Below are 24,864 nucleotides of genomic sequence, written 5' to 3' on the forward strand. Positions count from 1 at the left end.
AGCAGCCGCTCCCCGTCATAGAAAAGACATCATTTCAACACCAGATATACTTTTCCCTGTGGTCAAACAGAAAAAAAGCTTTATGATCAAGTTCACCTCTTATCCAGTGAACTACAGGTCTTGGTTTAGTTTTCATTATTATACGTGATAGTTTTCTGCATCTGTTTGTTTTCTATGGAATGAAACATCTTTTTACTCTCTGAATGCCTTTCATGACCCACATATCTGACCTGCGATTGAAAAAAAATATATAGTTTTCCTCAAAGACATGCACTTGTGTCCCTATTGTTGACAGAAAGCTGTACAAAAGGCACAACGCCTCCTTCTTGGAACACTAACTTAAAGATGGATAGTGTGATGATTGACATTTGGACAGGATATCTGTACGTCTTTCATGATTCAGAGGTTTGGGATTGAAACTTGGAATCCAGAATAGTTTCTACATCAAACTGCTTTTCTCAACAACAAAAAAGTACGGACTTGATGCCTGACCTTGCCATTGTATTGATGATTTATCATCAAGAAGCGAATGAAGCTGTTTGAGTCCCCGGACAGATATAAAGGTTGAAGCGAATCCGTGTCTTGACAGTTTGATTTCAACATGTACTGACATTTTCACTAATCATGTGCCAACACGCTCCGTAAACATGACACCGCACACCTTTACTTCATCTCCTGCTACAGTATGTTTTGCTCAGCCTGAGTTTTGTGTCTGTCCTCAGGGTACAGGGGTCAGAAAGGAGAACGAGGTCAGCTTGGTCTGGGGTTACCAGGAGACCCAGGAGACCCAGGATCCAAGGGCCCAGCAGGTAAGGGGCTCTTTAGCAAGTTGTAATACATGTATTTGAAGTATGTGGTCAAAGAGAGGCTTGAGCTATTGGTTGAGCGAATACTTAGAAAGTAGAATGGAAGGAGTAATACAGTGGAAGTCGTATCTCAGAGGTACAGAATGCTGTTTGTCAGCCATATGCATCAGTGAAGACGATGGTGGACTGGTGTGTCATGTTTTTTGTTTTTTTTATTGGAGATTTTTCCTTAACCGCATACGCTATTGATACAACTATTAACTTAAACTGCACCCATTACTGTGTAGATTAATAATGGATAAAATGTGTGTCGAGTGAAATAGGTCATTGATTGTGTTGAACCCACAGAGACGTTGGTGAACGCGGAGGAGCAATATGCTGCTAATTGGAGATTTATTTTCTCAGGAGTAGGTGAAGACCAAACCAAAGTTAAAAAGAGAGAGAATATTGCACTTATTTTCATCAGGTGGAAACATACTATGCAATGCATAGCATACAATGTTTTTACAGCTTATTGTGCTGCCTGCCGATGGCCAAAAAAATATATATTTATCTTTGTTAAATCCCAATTCTAAGCCTTGGATTTCAACAGTATTCAACGTTTAAAGATAACATGATTTCAAGATATTTTTGAACGGCCACTCAATAACCATCAGCCATAGTAAAACATAAGGGAGTGCAGTATTTGTACCTGTATAAAATAGAACATGCAATTTGACCAAATGTGTCACAGAATTGACAGCCCTGCATTGCCCTCTTCCACATCTACGGACAGTGAAGGGCGGCGGGAAGTTTAGCTTATCTCACTGAGGTGTTTGAGAACTTTGGTTGTGTCAAATCTCAAACCTCACATTCTATTTCAGCCATCATTTAATATCTCAGCATGTTAGAGTTAAACGCAACTCCCAGATGACATTATGTTTCATAAACATTGTCAACAGAGGACAAAATGCTGCAATGACGTCATTTCTGTCAGTAAAAGCTCAACTTGGTGTTGTCCTCATCAAAAGTTCCACTGAACACAACTAAAGATGTCAGCTTGTCCTCTGCTCCTGTGAGCTAAAAAATAACTCCCGGCACCCCGGTGGAGCGAAGAGAAGTGGGATTACCACTTGACTTTCAGCCTGACAGGAGTATACCACTAAACCTAAAGACACTCCTCCAACTATGTATATGCATAATGCATGTGTAGGTTAAAGGGAACTTGGCTGTAGCTTATATTTAAAGGACAAATGGCGGCTGTTAAAAGACATCTTCTCCAGGAGCGCGAGGTGATTGGAGGCACCTTTGACACAACTGGCAGGGTTAGACTTCAGCTGGCTCTGGGAAAGAATTTAAAAGTTGAACAAACTGCCAGTGTCTGGCCACAGCTTTGGCTCACTTCCTACCGTCCCTCTTCATCATTTTTATCAGCCAAACTTTCTGTCACTTGGCCATTATAATGAGCTTGTACCCGTTGAGTTCCACATAGAGCAGGCTCCCTTGGACCACCGAGGTTTATGGAAACTGCGATATATACGTCACATACAGGAGATTTTTTAGTGTTGTTGGTTCTCATTACGACGTGACAACTCTTTCGACAAGACCAGGAGCGTCTCGGTGAATGAAAACTGCTCTAATATCCGTGAGCATGACCACCGTTGCCTCTTGCTGCCTTTTTCCTCAACTCTTTGTTCCCCCGGTATAGCCTGGGTGGTGCTGAAGCTGTGCTCGCCTGCAGTGCATTAACTCTGTGCTCTAGCTCATTAGCAGAGTTGAGCTAGGAGCTGTAAGTAGCCAGCGAGACCCAGGGGAGGGGGACATTTTTTTATAATGATTGTGCACCTTTGCCCTGCTACCACCACAGTGCTGTGAACAGTTTGTGTGTGAGCAGTTAAGTAGGAGATGGATGTGGCAGTAATGAAAAGGGCATGTTGTGTTTTCAGAGGGAGGAAAAGGACAAAGCTGTACTTGCAATTCTTTTCGTATAAACTGTAGAGGAGACATGGCTCCCCCGAGCCGGCACTGGTCTGATGTAATGGACACTCCGCTGGACTGCAGTGGAGAGATTTCCTTTTTTTATCGGCGCATGTGACATGTGTGTTGTATGGACAGTATATGTGAACTGCTTTGCCGCTTCGGCAAGCTGTTCGGTAACAGGAGATACTAATGTCTCATTTGCCGCGATGACCTCGCCATATTGGAGAGTGAGGAAATGTACTTTGCCTGTCCTTCATCCTCATTACAGTGAAATTAAAGAATGGGTTAATTAACTCCACCAGGAAGATCACGTGATCGGTCGCATGTGTTTCATACATGAGTCCGTGAGAGAGTCCACCTGCTGCAGCGAAGTGCAATATATTTTGGTGTGTGTGTGTGTGTGTGTGTGTGTGTGTGTGTGTGTGTGTGTGTGTGTGGTGTGTGTGTGTGTGTGTGTGTGTGTGTGTGTGTGTGTGTGTGTGTGTGTGTGTGTGTTATTCAAGGTTAACAGAATACAGCAGTGGTCTTGCAGACACACCTGGCAGAGTTCTGCACCTTTCTAGTTGTAAATGAGATAAGCATTTTAAAAGTGCTTGCTGGTGGGAAACGGTAGCTGTTGTTAAGGGGAAATGGTAGAAAATGTTTTCCACACATTTCAATAACGTCTAACAGCCTGACCGATTGTAAAAATAAACTGGTCACTATTCTTTGGTGGAAAACTGTGTAATGATGACTTTATTAAATGACCTCAGACCTAGTTTGGCATTTCTATATTTACTATATATACTATATAGACATTTCTTCTTACTTATCCACCAACACACACCAATCACAATATTTCTGCAATGTCGGCTGTTGTATCAACCTGATTTATCGGTCTAGCTCTACTAAAAATATGAGGTGGATATAAAGCATACTGTAGCCTTTTGGATTAAAACCACTCATATATAATATGCCATATACTTTCATGCAATCACCCCACTGAAATATGTGCAGCCCGGCGCACAAATTAATAATGACTCATTCTCTGTCAAGGCCCTCCTGGGAACACTACTCCGGGCCCCCCTGGCTCTCCAGGGCCCCGTGGATCTCCTGGAACATGTGACCCCAGTGACTGTCTCCTTCCAGCCCTTTGAACCCAGCAGAGCGGGTTACAGGACGCTGTATTTAAACTGCTTCCTCAGCTCTGGTTTATCGGACTGACTCACAACTGACCTCTTTTAATCACTTTACAATAACAGTTGGATGCAGTCAGGATTATTCTTTGATGGGTTTTGTTTTGAATGGAAAAGAAAACCTTTTCAGTTTCTTTTCTTTGTTGCAATGCTGTACTTTCAAGGTATGTCTTGCTTTCACATCCCCTACTGTTATGTAATGCATTCCTTGTCAACTCTCATTATGTCTTTCAAGACCATGAAATTACTTTGTTTCATTAAGTTCAGTCCTGTCAAAACACATGATCTTAATAATTTGTTTGCCTCCTAAATGGGCATGCCTTTTCCCTCTTCTGTTCTTATTCAGATAAGCCAATGTGCTGGCAGAAGGCACATCTCACATCTGTGTGTGCGTGTGCGTGAGAGAAACAGAGAAAGAAAGAGATTAACTGAATTAATATACTTGTTTCATGTTGAGGTGTGAGAAAATGTTTGATTTTTGAAACTCCTTATGCAACCAAAGTGCATCAGATGTGTCTGATAGGGAAATTATTTATTGGAAGTGTGTTCTTCATGGAGGTACGTATAGATGGTAATACTAATTGTAGTAAATGTAGCATGGATATTCAGTAATATTATGACTAGAATTTGGATTAATACATTTCTGGATTACTGAGGGTTGTATGAATTATCACTGACACATTAGCAGTGTGCATGATGATATTTTTTTCAGGATAATCATTGACACAGATGTCACATCTGTCTGTTCTCTATAGGTTAAGCGTCAAACTGACCGCCATATATTTTGTACAAAAACCTACAATCTGAAACTACTGTGTTTGTAATACATTGAGGGCAGATTTGAAGAATGTACTTAAATGTTATGTTTATTTAATGAGTGTGACGTGACCTCACATTCGCCTTTCCTGTTGGTTTATTCTGAAGATAAGTTGATCGAGTGATTGTGCTTTTTCTTTTTTTTCCTCCTGTCTAATGGGGCCTGTAATGGGACCTGACATTATAATTACATGAGCAAGTTGTCATTGTAATGATCTGATAAGGTTCTCACTTCTATTATCAGTGTGTGTGTGTGTGTGTGTGTGTGTGTGTGTGTGTGTGTGTGTGTGTGTGTGTGTGTGTGTGTGTGTGTGTGTGTGTGTGTGAGAGAGAGAGAGAGAGATGGAGATTAATAACATTTACTGGTTTACATATTGTTGTGTATGATGATTCCTCTGGTTTATTTGTATATTTTTGATTTTTAGCCACAAAAATGGAAATCGGATTACTACACTACAACTTCAGATGTTTTCTTTTGGTTAAACATGTGCTCATTATTGTACTTGAACTGTCTCATTGTTTTCACAGTATCAAGGTCTACATCCTGGTTATTCACTCACTGACCAGCACTCTGTGTCACTGTGTATTGTATCGCAGTTTGGATTTATTTATTTGCTATAAGAGGTTTTGAAGCCATTTTTAATGCTTTCAACTAATTTCAGAAGGTTTTGTCAACTTTACCTAAACAGGCCATACTACGATGTAGATTATTCAGAAATGGGACTTAAAGACGAGCATTCAAACTTTATATTTATATCAATTCTCAGTTTGAAGATTTTTAAGAAAAAGTTGTTTCATCCAAAAAGTAAACTTTATAATCACATAAACAATTTAACTTTTCTACATTTTCTTCAAGCTTTCCTTTTGAGCGCTGTTTAATGAGAGTTTTGACTCAAAGACTTTAATTTTACTTTTCAGTGTCCTGCTGTGATTAATGTTTGAAAGATTCTGTGGGTGTATCTGACATTTTGTGACGTTAAAATCTTACTTGGTTCTTTCTGTATATCATCCCTGAAGATCTGTTTGACACTTTGTGTAGTTCATCATACTTAACATCATAAAAAAGTCATCAGGCTTCTTTTTACACATAGGAATTAAGAGTCACATCAGTTTCCTCAGCATGCAGGCTTGGTTTTTATCTCTGCTAGGTTTTATCTGTGTGAGTGGGTCTAATTTCAAATGAATCAAATGTCTGCCGCTGCCTTCATTTGTGAGTTTAAAGAGCCCCCTGCTGGACATGCAGCATTTATTTTCTCATTGCTTGTAATGTGAATGGAAAACAATCTTTCTTTGGGTTATGGGCTACATTACATCCCCTCCTTCTCTTGGCTTCTGCCCTTTCATCATGCCAATTTAATATTCGGTTTAATGGGTTCCCCTTGGAGACCATAACGCCGACCTTGACCAAATCAAATGTGGCAGCATCAGTGGAATAATGTGATCTTAACTTTTTGGTGTACTGATGAGAGCAACTCGTATATTTAATTTAGCTTGAATTGATAATAATGATTAATGACTTCAATTTAGCTAAATGATAACTATGATGTCACCGCCTACTTTACGAGCAATTTGGTGCCAGACATTTTTACATCGCTCCAAGTTAAAATCCATTTATTCTAAGTGTAAAATGTGAAATGAAAGCAAACTCAAAAGATGGAGGTTGAGGCATCCTTCAAATAAAGTGCTATTAAAAATCCAAAGATAGGCTTGTTAAATAATGCAAAAGTCCTTTAAAACAATATACGTTTTATACATCTGCATTATTTATTTATTTTTTACAGTAATTTAAGTTGATCCTGTTGCAACATATAATCTAATTTTGTAAATAAGCTTGTAATGTGAGGGTCCCTCGGATTATAAACGCCTGCCTGCTGCTCTCCCTGTAACTCCTCTCTGCTCCTCTATAAGCTCACGTCCTGCTGTGGGGCACGAATGTGTGTTTTTGAAAGTCTTTGTTTTGTTAATATCTACCTCAGTCTTGGTTTACCACATGTCTACATGATGAGCTAATTTAGAGAGAGAAACATTATACCACACGACAATACCACACAAACTGAAAAAAGTCATTGACACCTCATTTGCATGTAGAAACAGTCGTGGACGTCAATGTCAGAATACTGCAAGTCGACTTCCTGGACTCTTGATAAAGGATGGAGGGGGCAGTAACGATCCTGTCGTGAACGATGATCTGGTGTGTATGTGGTTACCAGGTATCAGAGGTTATATTTTACACCTTTCTTTGCTGCATCTTTTATTTCCACCTGTTAATGGCACCTGCCTTACATGTGTGCAATAAATGGGATTTCGTGCTTTATTTCCTTTGTTCTCGTGTTGTGTTTTTGGACATTAATAGTCTCGCTTACAGGTTTCATGCAAGAAGAAGTAAAACATATGTTATGATACATTGTGTGCTGAACGGCAGTTATTGTTGGAATATTAAGTTAGTTTTTACAACATGAACTCCTTTAAGAAGTTACATCATGTGTCTCATCAGCTGTCTTTAAAATGGAAGAAAGTTTATTAAACAGGAATGAAAATGCAAATACATGTTTAAATGCTATTCTGATTGCCATTTTTGAGTTTCAAAGTTGATACTTGACCTTGGAAAAAGCTTTTGGCAAAAACAATCTCGATAAAGATACATTTAAAACTGGACCTTTCCCATCAAATGATCTTCATCAGATAATGGTGATTGCCCAGATGTCATGAAAATGTAGATTAGAATGGAAACCCTTGAGTGGGCATACTCCATCTGCTGTTAAAGATCTTGTGATATGATCAAAAGCTCCAGAGCAGCTCCTAAATGGATCTCGGTATGAGATTGCTTTTGTCAGATGTGATAGCTTTGTTTTTAAAAACTACTGAGAACTTAAATTTTGCATTTCCTCGTATTTGTCACACAATTTATCAACACAAAATTATACCAGAATACAGAATGCATTAATCACGTCATGTGTTGTTTTCTTTATTTGTAACGAGGGTCCCCCTCATCCCGAAAATATCTTTCCATATATGCACGACTGTTGTCATTATGTACAATGAGGCAAAATCTCACATCGGGTTGTTTAGTAGGAAATATAATTAACCACAATTCAAACATTCTTCTTTTTCTTTTTTTTTACAGATTTACAACATTTTCAAAAAACTGTTTTCAGTCAGTGTGACTTGATGAAATGTCATCCTCTCTACTTTTTATTTTGAACAGCGATGCTGAAACACAGCCATAACTATATAGGTTTAAAGGAGCAAGTTTATCTTTGGTACATTAACACATAACAGAACCAAATAATTGAAAAAAGGCACTTAAACCAAACCAAATCCGGATTTGCTTTGGGTAGTTATTCAAAATGTGCTGAGCAAAGGCAGAGGAGCTTTTATTGAAGACAGCTGTAAATGGTGAGCATAAAAAGAAAATGCAGGCAGAGGGTACAAGGAGAGTGGAATAAACAAACATCTCTGGTCATTTCGTCTCATAAATGTGAGCACAGCTTCATGAAAATATGGCAGCACATCAAAAACAATGTTTGGGGGTTTTTTTTTCATGAAGAGGCTGGCTCAAGATGGTGATGAGGCTGGCACAAAACATGCTCACAAGACTAGAGGTTAATGGGTGGAAGGCACCACACCGACCGCAGGCCCTGGGAAAGAAACTGAAAAATGTTGTGTGCTCAGAGGAGCTAATCCAACAGTCTTTCTGTCCGTGCCAGAGTGGCTCTTAGTTCCCTGCAGGTCCCTTCACATCCAGAGACTGGTGGGCCGCCCCTGCCTGGAGGTTGCAAGATGACGGGTCGCAGTAACCATTGGGACCGGAATCCCCGGGAGGCCCAGGTACACCCGTCTGTCCAGGAACGCCAGGAGGTCCCCTCTGCCCGTCCCGACCATCCTGACCGTAGCCAGGTTTGCCTGGCTCACCTGTGATGACAGCATTCATGTTAGGATGCTAGTTGCTCGATTTGAAGGATTGGTTCTCATTTTTTATGTCTATTTTGTGCAACAGTCACGTGCCCTTAAATACATTAAAATTAAGTGTAATTTTTGGTTGTTATGATAGACTCGGAAAAGCGTACCTTTTAAGATAGAAAGGCAAGTTTAAAAAGGCAAGATCTACTCACCAGGAAGTCCGGGAGCTCCTGGCTGACCTTTAGGTCCTCGTGCAGTGGGCCCCCTGGAGCCTCTGTCTCCCAATTCACCTGGAACATGTATTACGTAATGAAGATTATTTGTGCACAAACATGTCATTGTTTTATTTGACGCATGACAATGCATCCATTACCTTTGGGTCCTTTCGTTCCAAGATGTCCTGGTGGCCCTTTGAGTCCCGGAAGGCCTCTTGCTCCACCCTGCCCAGGGAAACCATTGTCTCCTGGAGGGCCAGGCTGCCCTGCAGGTCCAGGTTTTCCAGGTAAACCAGCTGCGCCACTCTCTGGCCTCCTTAAACTAGCAGCTAACTGGGCCAGCTGTTCTGTTGGAGCAGAAAGAGGACGATGAACTTAAATAAATCTAAATGAAATGTAATGTAACATATGCATAACTAGCAGCAAGACATTGGATGTTTCTAAACAGTTGTAGCTGACAATTATCAAGATACTTTTTATTACATAACACGTTGTTATCAACCCTGCTGGAGCGTAAGGAAGCTCATCTCTGAAAGCCCCAAAGCAACTCTCATAGAACAGATAGTCCAAAAGCTCTTGTACTTGAGTCAGAGTGAAGCAGAGCGAGGTGAAACTGTGGTCACGACATCCCTCGAGCTTCTCCTGTTTTTCACCTCCTTTCTATAGAACCTTAGTAAATTGAGCAGAAAATAGATAATACTCTTTATTTCAGGCAATCAGCAACAGGAAATGTGCGTTCATGGTGCAAAGGATCTAATATTAATCTCCTGTGGCTTCTTGCGGCATGATAATGTGCTCTTGAGATTTTAGTTTTCTGGCTCCTGATGAAAATTCATGCCGCAGCTGCTTGACTGCTCTTTTTTTAAGATTTCCTTTCCAAGCAGACTCTTTGCTTGGAGTGGAAAGCTGGTCTGCTGAAGGTGAAATAAATTTTTCAGCACATTGGGTATAAAAAAATCATGAGTGTAGAAGATGAGCTGTGAAGATGTACAGTAAGCAACAGAATGAAGAGAACAGAGGTTGTGACTTCAGAGAAACATTTCTAAAGGGGGGGATATTTCATCCATCATATTAACAGAGACTGAAGCCTATTTCATGTTTTGGTTATTAGGCCGTCCCTTTTTTGAACTACAGAGTATTCAGCCGCCACCCAGATCAATGAGACAACGAAGGGGCGGCACTATGTGTGGTTCTGTAATGAGGCATTCTAGGAAAGAATAAAGTCATGAAATGAGGCACAAGGGAATGATAAATGGGGTCAAAGGCCTATCAGTGAGTTCTTACCTTGCATGACTCGCATGCAAACTTGTTTGATGTGTTGATCGTTTGGCTCTTTACCCTACAGGGGAAAAAAAGATGACTTTATAGATTTCATGACAATGTCAAAACTCCACAGTACTGTTATCAAGCGAAAACAACACTCTTCCTGTGAAGTGAAGTGACATGAAGTGACATACCTGTACAGGATGGCACTTTATTTCCCAAGGATGGGGAAGTCATGGCCCGCCCTACTCTGCCTCTGATTGTCGAGTAGTACTTTTCGCCTTCGCTGCTTCGGTTTAGGTATGTATGAGTAAAGCCAATCAGTGGCAGAGTAGGTCGGGACATGCTGTGGCCATCCTAGGAAAATAAGTATTGAGTACAGGACACGGGGAGGTTTAATGTCAAATTGTAAATAAATTGGATTTAGTTTGAAAAACAAGTGACAGAGGAGGTTAAAATCTCTGAACCGTAATTCCTACCGATACACGAAATTCAGTGCATCCAAACTCAGGATTTTGGTACAGATATTGTAAATATCCTCAGACACTTTTTTTCAACAAAATAAAGTTGCTCAAAGTGTTGATCTTGGACCTACCGCAGGGCCCTGGGACCCTCTGACTCCAGGTGGACCCCTGTTCCCCTGCATGCCCCTCGGTCCAGGTGTGCCAGGCGGCCCCTCGATTCCTGGCTGGCCTCGACTCCCCTCAGGACCTCTTCTGCCAGCTTCACCGGGGTTACCGACCTTCACAGAAAGTCAGACCAGAGAAACGGTTTAAAGCTGCAGCACTTCCTCAACCGAAATACTGAGACACCGGGTTAGAATGATCTGTTTGAACTCACCTCTCCTTTAGATCCAGATTCTCCTGCCTCACCCTAAAACATATGTTATAAATCACAGAGAGAAGAAAGGACAATTGCATCTTGTCTGTGATGAATAGTTCAAATAAGTTAAATTAATAGTGTTAGTGTTGGTGTAACAACTTACATAATCCCCTTTGTCTCCAGGGTTTCCCTCATCCCCTTGTGTTCCCTATGAAAACACATCCTGTAAATGATTTATGCAAAGCAACCCACTTTGTATTTAAATGCAGCATTACCGTTGACAGTGAATTAATATCTAGTATGAGGGTTTCATACCTGTTCTCCTTTGGGTCCTCCCTCTCCACGTTCTCCCTGTAATAACCAAGACAAATGAGTTAACTTGCGAAATGATCATTAGTGTTGTGAATATTCTTTTTGGCCACACTAGAGGGAGCTGATCAGCTGCTTGTTGTTGAGTATTAATCTCTCTCTTACTGTTTAAGACAATTAAAATTCAACTCAAGTTGAAACCGTGTTATTTTCTTACCCTCTCTCCCTTCACCCCGGGCAGGCCAGAAGGACCAGGGAGACCGAGAAGGCCGGGGCCACCTTTGGGTCCCTACAACAAATGAACACGCACATCTGATGAGCAGAAACATCTAAGCAGGTGTATATAATATATAAGGTATGTTGAGATCACAACCACATTTAAAAGACAAAATGATGCACTTATTAAGCTATTTCATAAAGCATACCACCTGTTACCATGGTGGAAATTGCTCAAATATCAAAAGTTTAAGTAAAATAACTATAATTTTGGACATATTTGTGTGCGCCATTCCCCCTTTGATCACTGAGCGACTGTCTGAGGAATGCCAGGAGAACAGAGAGCTCATTCAGCCTGCTGCTTACTAGTCTCCCCTTACTGTGAAAATAGACCTCATGTGAGATCTCTGAGACATTCCAGTGAAACAACAGCCAGGAAGAAGCGTCCCTCCTTCTTCAGCTCCATTCATTCAATATCAAAAGTGCATGTAATTTAGCTGCTAAGTCTTTATTTCCAAAATAAAAGCAGGGATAAAAAATAGATATGAGCTTAAATCAATCAAAATAGATATGAGCTTAAATCAAAATCAATGACTTAAAATCTCATTTTAATGTAATTGTGCTCTTCAACTCTTGTGCTTATTACTTACCCTGGCACCTAGCTTGCCAGATGAACCTAGAGGGCCTTGTCCTCCAACAGCTCCCTGGGAAGAAGAGAAAATAATAAGAAAGTAAATGTTCAAATGAACATTTTAACAAAGTAAAAACAGGAGTAATTGAAGCAATAGAAATACTCACAGGTTCACCAATCGGTCCAATAGGTCCTAGCTCTCCCTGTTCTCCGCGCTCACCCTGAGGTGGGACAGTGAAATGACAGTGACACAACAGAGGTGACGAAAATCACGACAGTGTGTTAACATGTGCAGCTCGTACTCACTGCTTTGCCAGCAGGCCCCAATGTTCCGGAGAGGCCTGCCAGACCAGAGTCTCCCTGTGCAGAAATAAACAAAGTTGCTTTCAGACTTTGACGATTTAGAAAATCTAAATGAATGCAAGAAGCAACTGATAATATTTAATAATTGATGGAGCAAACAACCTTAAGGCCACTCAAGCCTTTTGATCCAGGTGCACCAGGCAAACCCTAAAAAAGAGAGAGCACGTATTAAAGAGATGCAAAGATTACACGGAGAACAATCTCTTGCAGGAAGCAACATTTGTAAAAGAAAATGCAGCTTGCTGTTAGAAACACTGGAACATAATGAAGGCTAAGAGGATACAAAATACAGTTGGTTTGAGCTTTTGACCCAAACAAGCTTAAGGTGATGAACGTGATCTGGATAATTAACAGGTGATGACTTTCACGCCTACAAAATATGTCTTAATGCTGCCACAGGCGGGCTGCTCGTTCTTGCCAACCTTTTCTCATTAGTGCCTTTCAAGAGACTAATCACACATTAGTGGGCTGGAAAAACTTCCCTTTCATTTTTCAGATTAGTGTCTCACAGCATAGCCTGCTGTATGGGTATCATATCACAGTGGGGTGGAATTGAATGGTATTTCTATGAAAGTTCAACCTCCAGAAACGTTGTTGTGTAAAATAAGAGATATAAATACATTGTGACTTGTTACTGCAATACAGACGTGCAGATGATGAGTATTGTACTGCAGCAGGCATGAGCTATTGTGCTTTAAACCGCTCCTGAGGAGTATACTCTGGGACATCCAATACAAGTTAGTAAATTTGGGGTCAAAGGTCATACTCACAGGAAGCCCCTGAAGTCCGACCTCTCCAGGGACGCCTGACATCCCAAGGCCTCCCTGCAGGGAAACAGAATTAAGCTCCAAACAACAAACTACTTAATGGAAATACATTTTAATATTGTAAATTGTACCAGTTTTATTAATAAAGTAGCAAAAATATTTCTCTACCTTTCCTCCAGGCATCCCAGGAATACCCTCGCGACCATCCACACCCGGCAAGCCCTGTTGATGAAAAGCACTGAAATGAGCTGTTTGCAGACAAATGTGTCAGAACATTTTGGCTTTATTTGTCCTCATTGATCTGACACTCACAGCATCTCCTTTAGGACCAGGAAGACCTGAGATTCCTCTCAGCCCGAGGATACCCTGAAAAACAAAGCAACAGTACATTTATTCAGTTTTGTTAAAACTGTACAAACAAATTCCAGTGATGAAATGTGTATTTCTTTACCTTAAAAGGTCTATGTTATTAATGTGTCAACTTACCGCTTCACCTTGAGGCCCGGACTCGCCCATCACGCCTCTCTGGCCAGGATCCCCCTGAAAAAAGGCAGTATTTTCATACGCAACTCAATCATACTTCATTTTCTGCCAAAATGTAAGCATGTGTTTTGTTGGAGAAACTTACAGTTGCCCCTGCAACACCCTGGGGACCTATATCTCCATCAAGACCTCGAACTCCCTGCCAGAGAACAATATTAGCATTGGTACTATAATCTGTTGAGATGATAAACTATTGGATGGATTTCTATTATTAAGTTGTTTTTTGAAGAAGCTGAAATATGATATCATCACAGGAACATTTACCAATTCTCCCTTAGGGCCTATCATTCCCATGGCTCCACGAATTCCCTGAGGACCCTGAAAGAACAAACAAAAGAAGTGCCTTAGTGAGCAGAAGAAAGAGAACCTGACACAGAAAAAGAACAAACTGTAACTTGAAAGACTTCTATATCATATGATAATAATAAGAAATGTGGTTTCTAACCATTGGTCCTTGAGAGCCGACCTCCCCAGAACCTCCCTGGTCTCCTTCCTCACCCTGAGTGATCGAAAGAGAAAGAACATTAGCAGAAAAGCAGCATGAAGTCAATCAGATGAAACACCGAAAAGCAAATTTAACTTAATTATCTAAGTGAAAAAAGTAAAAAGTATGTGTTAATTAGAACATTTAAGCAGCCTTCCTGGAATGTGTAAAATACCCACTTTTTATGGATTGAACGGGGGGCAAAAGCAGAGAATTTAAATTCAAATTATCGTCCTACTGCTTTGCTAATTAGAAATAATTGATACGCTGACTCCGTGGTCGACCTGAGGAGGCATATCCATTTAGTTGGATAGGGGCTCGGGTCTGTGGTTAAAAAGGCAATTTCTTCATTTAATTATGTGCATTAGAAATGGCTATTAAGTCATGTAAATCCAACATAGCTAATAATCAAATATAACACAACAAACGGAAATGATTGAAATGAAATGGGTTGCATTTGATTACATTCTGAAATGATGATCCCGCTTGATTGTCTGATCTTAAAAAATTCTCCAAAGAGTGAAAGATGAAAGTCTGATTCAGTCAAACTCCCCGGGATATCTAATATAGAATTACATATAATTGTTTTTGTTTGTTTAAAAAACAGAATGAAGCGCTGCATGTTTGTAACTGAGTCACACAATCCCATTTTGCCACAGTGCAATCTGACTGATAGTTTAATGTTCTTCTTTAATGTAATGACATTATACATGTTCCACCCCAGCACAGCATCTGGTTATTCTGTCGTGAGCTGTAAACATCTTGATATTTGTGAGTGGAAAACAGGCAGATGGCCTCTCACATGAAACTTTCAGTGAAGGAGAAAATCCTTCTCGAGGACGCGGCGCAGCCTGACAGTAAATCATATCCTGGCACAGGGTGATAAAGGGAGATAGGCTCAGACTCATTTCCATTTATATAGTGCATAGACACATTACAAGGAGAGGCTAGTTGTGCCGGAACATCATTTCAAATAAATCATCCTCCATGCATTGCAAGGAGTCAGAGGCATTACACACAGGCATGTATCACTTCCTCTTGAAATAAAACAGCGCAAATAATACTTGTCTCAAAGGTGCAAAGAATCCCCATTTCAAGTCATGCATCATTTTTTCTCGGAAGCGTTGTGGCATGTGTGACAGTTGTGGAGGAAAAGTAACTATTTATGCACTTTTATGTGAGTATAAATTTAAACTGTTGATGTTTAAATCATTTCATGATTAGAAATACTTGGCTATGGGATTTACAAACAATAATTTCATCCTAAATGTTTTACCTTGTGCCCTTGTTTCCCAGGTTCTCCTGCTTCAGCTTTTACACCTTTGTGACCCTTGAAACATACAGAGAATAAAAAAGCACTGATTAAAAACACTATATTTTGGGGCACTAACAGGATTTTAGTGCATCAGCAAAACTCTTCTCACCTTCATGCCAGGAAGGCCAGGATGTCCCGAGGTCCCAGGTGGACAAGAGTTTGGACACTAAACAACAACATCAAAGTCAGAAAATGTTCCTCACAATTTATAACAAATAAAATCTCATTCATTATTCACAGAAAAACAAAGCTTTACCAGGTCAGCACTGCCTTGCATTCCAGCTGCACCCTGAAATTGAGAAGAAGTTAACCCTTCTTTAATGCGATTTATCAACATCATGATGGATCGAAAGAGCTTGTAAATCACCAGATAAAAGGACATGAGCAATGGCGGTATCGATAACAAGGCTAAATGAATTCCTTGTCAGCAACATGCGCCGTCCCATGTGAAATATAATAAAGTCAAATGCAATCATTTGCAAATCTGCGTCACTTACTCTGGGCCCCGTTGGCCCACGGGGTCCCTGTGGCCCTCTCACACCAATGGACCCCTGCAGAAAGACATAAAATGTGTCAGAAAGCACACAAAGAGAATCGATGCACTGCACTCTCCATCGTGTCATTAGGAGTCCTGGTATGGACAGAGCTTTTCTTTGTTTTACTGTGACTTACACATTCTGCTTGTTAGGCTCATCAAAAGTGAACTTCTAGCTCACAAAAACACATTATTCTACAAAAAATGACAACCAAGTCAACACACTTGATGCAAGCTTTTTTACTATTAGAATGTTTATGCTTTGACATTTCATTTGTTATGTTTTCCAAAATAAAATATTGTTTGGATCAGTGCCCTGTGAAATTAATTCAGTATTTTAAGACACATCCATAAAACAAATAATACATTCTTTTCAGTTCCCATTTCTGACACAAATGTACCTCAACCGGATTTTAGCCAGAAAGATTGAGTGTGCTTTCAAGTCTGCAAATACATTTTAGCGAGCTCACTTGTTATATGTGCAAAGGCTCATTCAGGAGAATGTCATGTTACTATAGTAGAAGGTTTACATGTACTATGAGACATTGAGAGCTAAACTCAGATTGCAACCCTGACATTATATCAAAAATCACTGTAAGCTGATGTGGACTTGTGAAATTTAAATATATATATTTAAACAGCATATTTTTAAATAAAGCTATTAAAATATAGTTTTTGATTCATTCTATAATAAATATATAGTTGTATGTTTGTATATATGTTGTCACAGACCTGTGTTTTCAGCTAGATTTATTGACACTAAAGTAGGTTGGTTGTACAGTACAGATAAATGTTCATATGAGTCAAATTATGATCTGTAGGTTTCAATGATGTATCTGGTGAAAGTGGCTTACATTCAGTATTTTTCACTGCTGCTTGCAGCAACTTTGACTTTTTTGTTATGGCCGACACATGAAGATAAACAGGTCTGTTCTGTCATTGGCTAATGGTAGCAATCCACCAGCTCAGTGTTCATGTTGGGAGTAGTTGATGCTGCAGTGTATTTTCTAGACAGCCTATTTTTCTGTCTCTACTCACAAATGCTCCAACTTTTCCCAATTCACCCGAAAGTCCTCCAGGCCCGGGTGGTCCCTGTTCAAAGTAACATTTCAGGTATTCAGTTCACACGTGTGTCAGACCACCAAAATGTAATGTAAACTGTGGTATTCGTTGTGTAGCATAAATAACTTACGGGGGGTCCATCCGGCCCAACACCCTAAAGAGAGACATATTCAGAATGACATATACACGCATAAATAATACAAATGTAGACAGCTTCTATTTTATGGGATTTCCTAATAATCATGGTTGATCTGATCCTTGGACTGACAGAGAGGAAAAGATACTCACAGTGGCTCCACGAGGTCCAGACTTTCCAGGTTCACCCTAAAGAGCAAAGATAAATACATTGGATACAGGTAGAAATAACCACTGAAACACTGTATGAGCCTGCAGTTAGCATTCCTCATTCCAGTGAACATTCTTCCAGCTCACCACGTCACATGACTGCACCGGCCACACTTGACCCAGCAATGTTTCGCCTAATGAGGACCGATGTTGGGGCTTCGCTCCCCACGGAGATTACACAGAATACTTGCAGGATTAGGTCTCATTTGTCATAAGGAATTGGTTTATGCACTGCGGCTCCTGCTGCTATGCCAAAAAGACTGGACAGCAGCTTGGCACCATTTCACTGAGTCTCTGAAGCAGGAGAGCAAATGCTCATTAGTCACTCACTTTCTGTCCGAAGAGACCGTCGGGCCCAGGATCTCCAACTGGGCCGGTCAAACCCTGTAGAGGAGAGACATCATGCTTAACTAATGCATCATAAACAATTTAAAAACATAGAGCACTTCAGCAATTATATATTTTCACCTTACATTTGAAGATTATTCAACAGGCAATACTTATTTCTCCATCTGTTAATATTAGTAAATCCAGTATCAGATGTCCATGTATTACATCATCATACCATAATCATACTCCAGTGGGAGGAGTTGTACATATTCATAAATGGGATTGACAACTATAACCCCCCTCCTCTGAAGTGTTTCAATATATACTGCACTGCAGCTCAACGTTCTTCAGTCCCATTGAAATCAAAGCTCAGTTTTTGAGCAGATCATGACATTCACAGGAGCAACTTCACAGACACACAGAAAAAATCCCCACCGGGGCAGAGGGCAAAACTCTCAGACTCCAAACCAAGCAGAGAGCAACATTCCTCTGGCTCATTTCAAACAAGCGCACTGAAAGGAATCATTCCACACCGTTTTGAGGATTCTCGACAGCAGATACTAACAGCGGCAGGCCAACAAAGCTGCTATTGTTCTCATAATCCTGGTAGATGTATCGAGGTATAACACAGCAGCAATGGCTCATAATGCATACAACAAATGCATTATATAAAATGGCATTCTGAAACACCTTCAAGGTGAACTAAAATACACTTTAGACTATCATCAGCACCAGTATTGTGTTTGGATGTTTTCCTAACCCGCCTTTAAACTCTAGGGAGCAAAGTTAATTACACGCGGTTCCTGGTCTACCTCCGTAAAAAGGAAATTTGATTTTGTTCATCCTGTTTAATAAATTCCTCACATTTTTGCACACATTCAATCAACATCCCATGCTAAATCCCATTGGTTCCTCTGCAAGACTAAAAAGTGTAAACACAATCTATGGTGGTGGGAGGATCACACTTTGTAGTTCCACCCCCTCGCAGACTTGTGGATTGCATGTTTACCTTGTTGTGGCTAACAATGATGATGTACTGTATGAAATATGCATTTTGTATAAAATGTGAAACAAAGAGTACTCACATCATTTCCAGGAATTCCAGGTAATCCTGAAGAGCCGGGTTTACCTGCATCCCCATCAGGTCCCTGAAAAAAAAGTTCCACATACACACATATTTCAGTGAAAAGCCCTATCATGAAAAGCAATGCATTATTTTATTTTTGTATTTAATGTCATAATTACAGAAAGTCCCTCATCGCCATCTGCTCCCCTATTCCCCTGAAATGAAAGAGATGAAATGCTTTAAAGTGAGCAGATAGGGAACTATTGCTTTGTATTTGGTGCATGATATAGATAATGTTACAGAACTTAGAGCACTTACAGCAATACCATCAATTCCTGGGACACCTGCGGGTCCAGGAGGGCCAGCAGGTCCTTGGCTCCTCTGAGTGACAAAAATAATTACAATAAACAGTAATGCTACTAGAAAATGTGAGCTTGCATTTAAAAAAGGCCCTTACAACTTGTGTCATTTATTATACCTAAAATATGAAACTTGAGAGCAGGTGTATCGCCTTATTGTATGTTAAGACTCTCTGAGATACATTGAAATAGCTTACAGTCTACAGAGGTGATTTCTGATTGCAAAAAGCATCATAATTATGTAGCACTTTGCAAAAGGAAACGTTTAAAAATGACACTACAGACAATAGTCTCATCCCTTATGTATTTTCGTGCCAGATAGCCAATACATTGACTGGATGAAACAAGCTCAGTATCTCGCCACAATTGTCGGAAAAATGTTATTTGGCACCAGACAAACACTCACCTGTACCTCTGTCACATCAGTCTATATAGACAAATAGAGATACCAGAGAGAGAGAGAGAGAGAGAGAGAGAGAGAGAGAGAGAGAGAGAGAGAGAGAAAGAGAGAGACATAATAAGTCTTACTTGAGCAGAGCAGATAAGGACAAGCTGCAGAAGCAGACCCAAAAGTGGCCCTCTAACGCTGGGGCCCCGAGCCATGATCTCCCCTTGGACAGGAAAGGTAAGCGTTGTAATCCTTTCTGGGATTTGTTGGGTTGAAGGAGCCCCCGAGAAAACAAGCCAACTGAATCGGCTTCAGCTATCTAGACCGTCCGAGGTCCCATAGCCATAGCCATGGGGGCAAGTGGAGCTCATGATTATTCATTCAACGTTTGGTTACAGGAAGGGATTGGAGGGTTTGCGCAGGGGGCCTCGCGGGGAGGGGCCTCAATGCAAACACCGCCAATAGGCAGGGTCAGCGGGTTATTTGACCTCTGCTAATGGTTTTATTCATATGAGACAAATGTAAGTTGTCACTGTAATTATCAAAAAATATCTTGCGAGTGGCAAGAGGAGCAAAGTTCAAAGACACATAAAAAAACAGTATCGCTTTTACGCACACAATTTGGGTGTTGCTTGAATTTATGTCCCCTCTCTATTAAGAGCAATTAGGGTCATCCCGCTAACCAATATGCTACTTAAAGCTCCGACACCTCAAACTACGTACTCCATTGTTATTCGTAGTGTTGTTTTGATGTGTCTTACCAATGTCCTGGCTGGGAGGTCATAACACGCCTCTGCCCGGGCTCGCGTCACGTCGCAGTGAATCAGCATTGACTGGAGTTCAAACTTAATAAATACATGAAGGAAAATAATACATTAGCACAATATGATCATGACAGATGTGCAGTGTACCTAATCCCGGAACACGTTGTGTGTTAAGGCTTCACACATCGACGCTGCGTCACTGTCTCCATTTAAAATGAAGCCCAAACTCTGGATTACTTGCATCACACGACGAAAAGCAGAACGCAGGCTGTGTTTGCGCAATACATACGTGGAAATGTGAGACTCATTATTGAAACATTATCATTGAATCAAACGCGTATAGGGGAGTTACAATTCGTGATATTCGTAAGTGAGCACATGCGCATGAATCTTTGGAAACCTGAGCTGCATAGTTATTGCGCACAGCTCGTATTCTTCACCAGAACCTGCAACAAATTCCACATATTTGTCGGTAAAGTCTAAATGGAGACACAGCAGACGTCAACTATACTGAACATTGTCACAGACAAACCAAACAGTAGGGTGAGAAAACACAGGGATTCCCCAACGTCTGCACGTTAAAGCAGAAACTCCACTGCTCAGTACATGATTATTTAAAGTTCCAATGTCCCTCCTCTTGGTCGCTTAATGATATCCTTCAAATCAAATGGGTATACTTTCTTGTAAAAGCATACACAAACATGCCAATCCTCTTCAGCTCGAAATGTACTAAATTAGAAAGTGTGGCGCACGTGGATGACTCAAGTGACAGTGTAACAATATGAAAAATGTACGCACAAGGCTTTCGTGGAACATAAGTAAACAGGATTTTCTTTAAATAAATAAGTCATATATTAGTCAGAAAACATTGCACACTAGTGAAAGCTCTAACTATTCATCTCGAGTTCATCACGTTTTGTAAAGTAAGTAAACTGAATGAACATGCACCATTCATTCTAGAAGAAAGGATAAGTATGTATCTCTCTTTTAAAGAATAAAAAAAGAATGGGAAAATTAAAATTGTTAAATAATGTTGTATGGTCCTTGAGGAACGGGATCACTTTCCACCAATCTACCTGAACTATCTCTAGATGATTGAGGGTTGGGGTGTAGCTGTGGGGGACCTTTAGTGTACTATGGTAGAATTCTAAAGTATCTGAAATATATAGATAAGTATAGTTATTGCTTTTGTTGCAAAAGCAGTCGACTCAGTGCTTTGATAGACGTACCGGAATTGCCACCACTGGATTGTCCTTGAGCTTTCCTATTAACGTAAAGCCATCCAAACTGACTTTTTGTCGGGGTGGTATATTTTGGGAGCCGACCATGACACAGTCGACGAAAAGGACAACAGAACGCCTGCTGACTTGGAGCAGGACTTGGTGCCACTGGTCATTGAAAAGAAAAGCCAGAGGGCCGAAAGCAACAGTCTGCCTCCCGGTGTCCAGTGTTGTGAAGGTAAACTCTAGTGACCGAGACTCCCCGTTGAGTCTGACGGCTAGCTGCTCCTTTCCATTTTCATACTGCATTTGCCAGATATTCCAGTTTTGTTTTATGGCGCTGCCACTCATGCGCAGCACGGCCACAAATGCAAACTCCTCCGGCAGTCCCAGGGGATAAGCTGATCTGAAACATAAAGGATGGACTATTAAAGACTCTGCTTGAATGTTCAATAAAATAAAATAAAGAATATTCCAAAAAGGATGATGTCTGTATCATCCACCATTGACCTGTTTATGATAGGCAAATTGTATATCTCATCATATAAATGTCATGTATGTGGGATGTCTTTCTAAAATTGTGTTCCAGAAGGAATGTGGTGGTACTGATGTTCAGGACCATGGACAGTGTAGATGGCGTTATACCATCTTAGCCACTAGGGGTCAGTATTCATTCATGTATCTCTATTTTACTGCCCTGAAGCTTACCTTGTGTTGATCCTAAAGTTGAATGCTGGGCCTATTCGATAAGCAACGTGCTGTGGAGAAGATCCTGCAACCTTTTTAACAGTGCCCCTTCTTGCCAGCTCAGCAATGTGGAATTGGGACATAATATAAAACCCTAAGAATGCAGGGACAAAAGAGTGGTTAAATGCAAAAATCATTTTGCACGTCCATGATCTTGGGTAGATTCTACTATATCACAAATTGCTCGAATGATGATTTGGTAGGGCGAAACAATATACGTATATTTACAATATACATTTGAGCTTTTTCCAAACCATGCTAATATATGAGGATATTTTTTTGAATTTCTCAAACATACAGTATCTGCTTAATAAGTATATATATATATATATATATATATATATATATATATATATATATATATATATATATATATATATATATATATCTTTGTATGGCACTAAAATGAGTTAACCTCTTGCAGGGCAATTAAAAACAGCAAAAAAGCAAACTGTGCTTATAGTTTTTTGTGAATCCACCTGGGAAATGGTCCTCCCCAATGCTGATCTGAGGGCACATGGACTGCTGCTCCATATGAATACCAACTTGAGATGAAAATCTCACAGCTGCCAGATGGAAACAGAAAGCAACACATTAGTCCAAGTGTGTGTGTGTGTGTATGTGTGTGTGTGTGTGTGTGTGTGTGTGTGTGTGTGTGTGTGTGTGTGTGTGTGTGTGTGTGTGTGTGTGTGTGTGTGTGTGTGTGTGTGTGGGAAGAGAATAAAAGCTCAGTGTTTGGAAAGCTGCACCACTGCCTTGAATAAATATTAGGCTATCTCTGGCTGTTTGTGGTTTCCTCTTTAACACTTGAGTTCTAGATTGGCCTATTTTAACACATCTGGACAGGAAGTTAAATGTCTTATTTACTTTAAGTAAATGCATTACATCCAACAAATTGTTCTTTTAATCATTTGACAAGCAGGCTGACAGCATTGTTTAATCATCTGACACTGTTCACATGACCATGTTTATACAGTTGATAAGGAGGTAAGACAAAAATAATGCGAACGCCTCATGGAACAATGTGACTATGTAGTCATATAATAAGTGCCTTATATCAATAAATAACAATTATCAGAGTTTGTCAGCTATAAAAGAGGTCTGCAACATAAACAGGTAACAGAGCTCCACAGACCTCCTTGCAAATGCATTAACGAAAAACTGCACAATTATTCAATATGTCAAGAGGAACATATGCCACAACACAGGTGCCGAGCACAGAGAAAGTGCTGCAACAAAGACAAACAGCATTAGAGATATTAACATATTGAGTATCTAGTGGGTTGACAGATACTGATAATTGGCATTCAGGTAAACATTACTCGCCTTTGCAGCAATGCAATGCACTGGTAATTGTTAAATGTTGAGGAGTTTTTATGTGAAATGTTCACAATATTTAGACTATTTGTCACTGTTATCTCACCAACTGCACCTTGCAGTGTAGAATAATACTTACTTTGAGAATGAAGTCCTGTACACAGATATTGTGGGGTCAAATAGTAGCAGCACAATGAGTACAAAATGATATTTCTGGAATGCAATCAGAAAAAAAACATGCAGCTTGAGTTAGAAATATATTTGTTTGCATTATAGCTGACATCTATAATTAAAATGATAGACTATCACAGTTTTGGCATTGATTACATCAGTCACAAAACTCACATGGTCACTGTTACATAAATTGTTTACCTTTTGGCTCCAACCATTTCATAGCTTGATTTGGAAATGAAAAAGAAAACACCTGCTGCTGGATGTTTCTATCGGCTTGCAGGAGAGAACAAGACCCTGGATAGTTGCTCCCTCAGCAGAAGTGAAAACCTGCAGGTCACAGTGAGGGGTCTCATGTAGGCTCGACTGTCATTTGTTTGGGGGAGTGAGTCAACAGTCCCCACAGTGTCAACTTTACATTGGAGTTCTCTTGCTCCCTTGGATTTCATGTTAATGTTTTTTCAAGTACAAAGTCACAGTATTGTACCCCATTTGTTGTTATATTGTTACAATTTTGTACCATAAGTAATAAAAGTTAAATGAGGTGGGGAAAAGATAGCATTACCCTGCATTCATTTGTTCAGCACACTGCATTCTCTGTGATCTCTATGGTTGCATGGTATTCAGACAGCATTTTTTTCCTGTGCAGTCCAAACTGAAAATCAAGAGACTCTGAGTAAGAATTAATTTAAACTGGGTTTGCTCTGCGGCAGAAATAAGTTCTCATTCTGCAATTCCTGAAATAAGCTGGAAGACATGTATCTGTAAATTGGAGTGAAAACCTCCAGAAATCCATTAAGATGCATAGCGTTTATTACCAAGAAACCCAGATTTTGATGATGTTTTCACAGGGATATTTACATATTAGTGCAAGGAAATAAAAACAATATAACTTGTTTCAAAGTGACAAATAGCCTTCTCACTATATTCCATTTTTGTTGGTAGGTTAAGCAAACTCATAGTTGTTATACACTGT

The 24,864-nt window shown here is 40.1% G+C and overlaps 2 protein-coding genes across 2 annotated transcripts in view; one reads left to right on the forward strand and one right to left on the reverse strand.

Annotated features, from left to right (window-relative positions):
* The window catches only part of LOC306746614 (uncharacterized protein), a gene marked incomplete at both ends in the record, with an annotated part of 92,456 nt that extends 88,555 nt beyond the window's left edge, over positions 1 to 3,901 (forward strand). Inside the window, 2 exons of the mRNA XM_079229547.1 lie at positions 723 to 809; positions 3,801 to 3,901. Coding sequence (XP_079085673.1) covers positions 723 to 809; positions 3,801 to 3,901 — 188 coding nt within the window. The remainder of the gene's footprint in view (positions 1 to 722; positions 810 to 3,800) is intronic.
* Positions 3,902 to 7,361: 3,460 nt separating this feature from the next.
* Positions 7,362 to 24,106, reverse strand: col9a1b (collagen, type IX, alpha 1b; the record flags this gene model as incomplete). The annotated part of the gene is made up of 37 exons (XM_079229548.1): positions 7,362 to 8,668; positions 8,869 to 8,946; positions 9,030 to 9,218; positions 10,156 to 10,210; positions 10,730 to 10,876; positions 10,975 to 11,007; positions 11,120 to 11,164; positions 11,272 to 11,307; positions 11,483 to 11,554; positions 12,132 to 12,185; positions 12,280 to 12,333; positions 12,419 to 12,472; positions 12,578 to 12,622; positions 13,246 to 13,299; positions 13,411 to 13,464; positions 13,555 to 13,608; positions 13,729 to 13,782; positions 13,871 to 13,924; positions 14,050 to 14,103; positions 14,231 to 14,284; positions 15,546 to 15,599; positions 15,694 to 15,750; positions 15,841 to 15,873; positions 16,082 to 16,135; positions 17,158 to 17,211; positions 17,312 to 17,335; positions 17,470 to 17,505; positions 17,857 to 17,910; positions 18,942 to 19,004; positions 19,241 to 19,303; positions 19,688 to 19,708; positions 20,431 to 20,514; positions 21,663 to 22,059; positions 22,362 to 22,494; positions 22,880 to 22,966; positions 23,857 to 23,930; positions 24,090 to 24,106. The coding sequence occupies 37 exons, from the start codon at positions 24,104 to 24,106 to the stop codon at positions 8,472 to 8,474; spliced, it is 2,742 nt and encodes a 913-aa protein (XP_079085674.1). The 3' UTR covers positions 7,362 to 8,471.
* Between the last annotated feature and the right edge of the window lie 758 nt (positions 24,107 to 24,864).

The sequence above is a fragment of the Taurulus bubalis genome (assembly GCF_910589615.1).
Source record: "Taurulus bubalis genome assembly, chromosome: 14".
Classification (NCBI taxonomy): Eukaryota; Metazoa; Chordata; class Actinopteri; order Perciformes; family Cottidae; genus Taurulus; species Taurulus bubalis.